This window comes from Egretta garzetta, unplaced genomic scaffold (genome assembly GCF_000687185.1).
Source record: "Egretta garzetta isolate BGI_Z169 unplaced genomic scaffold, ASM68718v1 scaffold588, whole genome shotgun sequence".
Lineage (NCBI taxonomy): Eukaryota > Metazoa > Chordata > Aves > Pelecaniformes > Ardeidae > Egretta > Egretta garzetta.
In genome coordinates, this window is record NW_009260496.1 from 47,429 (window position 1) to 53,403 (window position 5,975).

Here is a 5,975-nt window from a genome sequence, read left to right on the forward strand (position 1 = left end):
GGGCGCGCCCCCCCGGCCCTGGCCTGCCTGGCCCCCCCCCTCACCCCCGAGTACCGGCCCGGCCTGGACGCCGTCGAGCGGCCCGACGAGTTTGGGTTCATCTTTAACAATGTCCAGTCCCTGCTGGTCTACAATGACACCAAGTTCATATACTATCCCAACCCAACGTTTGAACTCCTGAGCCCGACCGGGGTGCTGGAGCAGAAGCCGGGGTCGCCCATCATCCTGAAGGTAAGGAGACCCTTACTCACCCAGTGGGAAGTGGCAAAAAAATCCCAGAGAGGAGAGTTTTAGACCCCCTTTTGGAGAACAGGACATGCTAGACTGAGACCCGTTGTTTGTACCAGCTGGGAATGAGATGAAAACTGGAGAAATGCGCTGCATCTCTGTAGTCTTCTCTCCCCTTGTCCCTAGGGCAGAAACCTGTGCCCACCCGCTCCTGGAGGAGCAAAGCTCAACTACACTGTGCTGGTCGGAGAAACACCCTGTGCCGTCACCGTCTCCGAGACCCAGCTGCTGTGCGAGCCACCAAATCTCACCGGACAGCACAAAGTGATGGTGAGGGACCCAGCTCTCCCACCAGCATCCCTTCCCGCCCTCCTTCCCACCCTTTCTCCTCCTCTGCCATCTCCCTGACTCACTCAGATATCAAATGCAATTTCTTGTCCAAGCATGGGTAGGATTTTAGATTTTGATGGCTGTCTGATTGGAAGCTTGGGGGTTGGACTAGATGACCTCTAGAGGTCACTTCGAACCCAAAACATTCTATGATTCTAAGCTTAAAATATTGATTTGGATTAGCATGGAGAAACTTCTTATTCTCTCCCTGAGACTCACCACTGCCTACCAGAGCCTTCTAGACTGAAAGATCTTTCCGGCAGCGCCATCAGTACCAGGTACCAGCCTTTCTCTGGTGCTGCTTGCTCTTCTTTCAGAAGGTGAGGCCATTTTCAGTGGGCTGTGTTCTCCCTCCTGTAGGGTAGGAAGGGATTTTATCAGTCCTTGTAGCCAGACCTGATCTGCTGAGTGGGTGGAAAAGAGTCACCTTTTCCTGAAGCAGAAGCAGCCCTGACATCTGAACACGGGACTGGTTGGATCAACAGCCTCATCCGGGATAACCGCTGGTGGTTTTGGGCATTTCTGCTCCCTCTGAGCCGCTCGCAGACCAAGCACGCAGCTGCCGAAGTGCTTGAGTAGAGCCTAAATGAGATTGGAATTGTGATTTATTTCCCTTTAAGTTCACAATCCAAAACATACTCAGATTATCACAGCGTGATTCACAGAAGCGCAACCTGGCTGGGGGCTGCTTGCATCTGTGGCCAGGGCACATCCAAGAACGGCGAGCCCTGGCGTCAACCTCCGGCACCTTGGCTCCGTAGCTTGCGCACGGGGCTCGCTCTTCCCTTCTGTTCTCCCTTTCCGGTTGCTCCGGTTTCTCGTCAGTGAAATTATCACTGGGTTCCTAATGTCTATGGCTTACAAAAGGGAGTTGGAGGCTTGTAAAATGAAAGTCAAATGGAGCCATCAGATAATAAGAACCAAGCCCAGATAGTGAAGGGCTGGCACATTTATCATGACTTGAAGCCTCCCTGCGTTCACATAAGCTGCACCCTCCCTGTTCGAAGGCGATCGGAGTTGCTATATCTTGGCTGAAACAGCGGCAGTTTGGTGCTTCCTCGGGGGTCTGTACAGCCCGTGCGGTGCGCGCCCTGGCCATGAAGGAAGGGGCTTTGGGACAGGCTTGCACCCATACCTGAACCTGGGGGTTTTACCTCTGTTGTGCTTTGTAGGTGCGTGTCGGAGGTATCGTCTTCTCCCCTGGCTCGGTGAGCATCATCTCAGACAGCCTCCTGACCCTGCCGGCCATCGTCAGCATCGCGGCCGGAGGCAGCCTGCTCCTCATCATCGTCATCATCGTCCTCATCGCCTACAAGCGCAAGTCCCGAGAGAACGACCTGACCCTCAAGAGGCTGCAGATGCAGATGGACAACCTAGAGTCCCGGGTGGCCCTGGAGTGCAAGGAGGGTCAGTACTGCCCAGGACCGGGCTCTCTCTGTGTGCTGCAGCCCCGTGCTCTGGTCCCCAGCTTTCCCCACCAGAGCCACCCCAGTCACCCCATTTTTTTTGCAGTGAGGAGTAGGGTGCGTGCCCTGCGAGGCTGCGTGGGAGGGTGGGCAGCGACCGGTGCGTCAGCGGCAGACACGGCTCCGCTGCCTCACGTGCAGAGAATGGGATTAGAGCTTGATCCCGCTTAAGCAACACGCCTGGATCGCGTTGCAAGGATGGCGCGAGCCCCAGGGCGCCCAGCACAATGTGCCCCCCTGTCTAATGGCCCTGTAGAAAAGGGCTTTTAAAAAGGCAGAGTGCGATAGGGAGCGGGGGAGGTTTGGACCCCCTGGAAGCAGCGTGTATCCCAAATGGAAGGCAGGAGGGCTGGAAAGCTGGTCCGGTCCCTCCTCCGGTCTATAAGATGTGAGCCCAGAGGGGCAAGCGCGGCTCTGGGGGATAGGAGGAAGCTCCTCAAGCATTTGCTTCTGGGAAATCCTCCGTGTTGTTTGGAGGAGCCTGGCCTGCCGCTTGCGGATTCCAACATGAACAAGTCTTGTCCCTTGCAAGGAGGCGGCCGAGCCCGACCTCTCGGCAGGGAGCGGAGGCGGAGGCGGGCAGGCATTGCTGTAGCTGGTGGGTTGAGACAAAAAGTGTTCTGGGCAGGGGTGCTGCTGGTGTTTCGTACGTCCTTCCAGCTGGAAGGGAGCTTAGTGAATAAAAAACAATCAAAAAAAAACCAAATAGAAAGCTGCAAATTTCATAGTGTGACCTCTGTATATTGAGAGAGTTGCACTGGATTTGTTCAGCTGATTTTAAAAGCCTCGAATGCCCAGGACAAAAATGAGATCTATTCAGGAGAGACCACAGCATGGGCACAGCCCTGCGGGGGTACAGAGACCGTACTGAGCCACTGTTTCATACTTTGGAGCATGAACACAGGGCCAGACGTCCAGCTGTATAACGCGCTGATGTTATGTTACGAGAGGAAGAATAAATTCCTTCCTGACCCCTGCATCAGGCAGTTTCTGCTTGGATTTCATCTGCATCAGATTTGATTATTTTGGCAACTGTTGATAGAGGAGGAGAAGAAGAAGAAAGGGAAATATGGGGAGCTACCAAGTTATGAAAATAGATCTTCATTTCTATCTGCAGCCTTTAAAGGGGGTTTAGGTGTGTATGCACAGGTGTGAACCGCATACCAATTAATAAGCATCTTTTGTTCCCAGCGTCTGCTCTGTGCAGTGTGTGCTCTGGCTCTCAGCGCCTGAGGCCGCCTCCAAGGGTGAGGGTCTGTCTGAGCTGCGCAGCGAGGTCTCCTTCCTCCAAATCAGCTTCCCAAGCTGGCCCATTTAGGGTTGCTGCCATGCCCCCTCCCCGGGAGCAGCAGCCAGCCCTCCCCAAAGCCTCTGCCCCGCAGCCTCGGCTCCCGGAGCTCACGTGCGTTTCTCTGTCTTGTTCCCTTCTCCCTGAACAGCTTTTGCAGAGCTGCAGACGGACATCAATGAATTAACCAGCGACCTGGATCGCTCCGGGATCCCGTACCTCGACTATCGGACGTATGCCATGAGGGTCCTTTTCCCTGGCATCGAGGACCATCCTGTCCTGCGGGAGCTGGAGGTAATGAACGGGCTGTTCTCCAGCCCTTTGGAGTTCCCCTGAGCCCTCAGGGAAGCCAGCTTGGAATCCTGGAGCACATTTATGCCTTCCACACCAAATCTTATTAGAGGTGCTGGGTTAGCAGGATGAGCCCCCGGCTCATTTTAACTAAGAGGCTGGTGTTTTACCTCCATTCCACATTGCTCAATTCCTTTCGGTTTCTTCTCCCCAGTGTTGCTTTAGTTTTATTTTATGGGGGTTTATTTTGCTCTAGGCCAGCAGCAAAGCACGCCAGGTAAATTATGGGTGTCCTTTAAAGGTCTCCTTAATCCCGTCCTGGTGCAGGGGAGGGCCATGCTCCTGGGAGCATCCCGCCTGGAGCATCCTGCTGCTGTTTCTTGGCGTGTCCACAGGAGGGCAAGCGGCATGGCCGGCCTCCTGCTCGGCTGACAGCAAGCACTTTGATTTTCCTGGTTTTTTCCACCAGTATGCATAAATATATACATAGGGTTTTCACCGAGGATTTAGAAAAATAGTTAACGTACAAGGGTCCATCAGCTCACCTTGCAGATGGGCCCTCCCCACCCGTGAGAGTGCGAAAAATAAAGTGATGGTGCTTCAAGAAGCATCGTCTGCCACCAAGCATGGGGCTGCCGTCCTCCGCCTGGGATACCTGGAGGTACCGGGCTCAGTGCTCCCTCTGGGAGACTGGCATTGCTCCAGCAATTCCTGAAAGTCCTGTTGCCTTCCCACAGACCGGGGGGTGACCCAGATCTTTAGCCGGAGATGTAAGAGGCAGAAGTCTTGATTGGTCGTGCTCCGTACGGCTGCATCGCTTTTCCAGGCCAGCACTATTTAGCCGTAATGCACCGAATTGGATTCCCTTCCAGTGGGCCACCACCACTGAGCCGTTGCCATGGTGCTGGTAAAACTCAGCAGGCTTTGAACCAGCCTCTCCCAGCCCGTTCCCGTGCCCTGAGTTTTCCAGTCCCACGCGTTATGTTTGCTGTTTAAGTTGTCAAATAAGCTGATGCTCTAGCAAACAAATATGAATGCTTTTTATTTGTTTTACTCATGAAAAACGGAATTGCAGAAGTGATAAATGTGTTGCCAATTACACAGTTGCTTAATTATGTAACGTTAGTAAAACCAATACATAAGTCTCCAAGATGTTTGGTAAAGAGTTGCTTAATGTAGTTCATCATTTTCACTTGTAATGAATTACTTGAATCTGCAACTGGCTGAAAGCCTCAATTAATTTTTTACGCTTGTCCCATAATAAAGCAATAGTCTAAATTAGTATTTAATTTACTTACAAGAGTGTCACTTTTTGTGCAGAACAAGCAAAATTGTCTGTCATTTATAGGGCCGTTAGCCTCAAAGCAGCAGCTTTATGGCATGCAGAGTACAGCGCGGGGCAATGATTAAAGCCAGCCGTGCTGAAGTGCTGGGGAGGGCAGAAGGAGCGATGCTTGTTCGGGACTGGCCCCAGACCACGTTTGGGCATGCTGAGACCCTGAGAGATGGGGTGCTTGCTTGTGCACCCAGGTTTAAACCATCCACCCCACCCGCCGTGACGGCAGAGGGGCCCCGCGGCAGCACAGGGCTCTTGTCCTCCCGTGCCTTGGCTGATGGGCGCACTCTCCTCCGCCGCAGGTCCAAGGGAACGGGCAGCAGAGCGTGGAGAAGGCCTTGAAGCTCTTCGCTCAGCTGATCAACAACAAAGTCTTCCTGCTGCCCTTCATCCGAACGCTGGAGCTGCAGCGCAGCTTCTCCATGCGCGATCGCGGCAACGTGGCCTCGCTCATCATGACGGGTCTGCAAGGCAAGCTGGAGTACGCCACCGACGTGCTGAAGCAGCTGCTCTCCGACCTCATCGAGAAGAACCTGGAAAACAAGAACCACCCCAAGCTGCTCTTGCGCAGGTAACGGGTGTGGGGGGACGGGGCTGCGGCGCGGGGTGGTCAGCGCGGTCCCCAGGGCTGCCATGGCCACGCTGCTGGTGGCACCCAGGGGCGCTGCAGGACCAGGGTGCTGGTGGCAGAAGGAAAACACCGCTCTCCGTGGGTGGCTTTTGGATGACCCATCCATTTCCTCGCCTGTCTCCAGGGCAGGGGGTTAACTCTACTGTATGATTCCGCAGATGGCTGAACAGGGTCTTAAATTGGATCCAAGAGAGCTCTTAGAATCATAGAATCATAGAGTCACTTTGGTTGGAAAAGACCTTTGAGATCATCAAGTCCAACCTTTAACCTAACCCTGCCATCCCACCACTAAACCCTGTCCCTAAGCACCTCATCTATCCTTCTTTTAAATCCCCCCAGGGATGG

At 53.9% G+C, this 5,975-nt stretch overlaps 1 protein-coding gene across 1 annotated transcript in view; it reads left to right on the plus strand.

Moving 5' to 3' along the window:
- The window catches only part of PLXNA2 (plexin A2), a gene marked incomplete at its 5' end in the record, with an annotated part of 73,318 nt that overhangs the window by 47,306 nt on the left and 20,037 nt on the right, over positions 1-5,975 (plus strand). The window contains 4 exons of the mRNA XM_035899931.1: positions 415-558; positions 1,791-2,025; positions 3,524-3,666; positions 5,302-5,570. Coding sequence (XP_035755824.1) covers positions 415-558; positions 1,791-2,025; positions 3,524-3,666; positions 5,302-5,570 — 791 coding nt within the window. The remainder of the gene's footprint in view (positions 1-414; positions 559-1,790; positions 2,026-3,523; positions 3,667-5,301; positions 5,571-5,975) is intronic.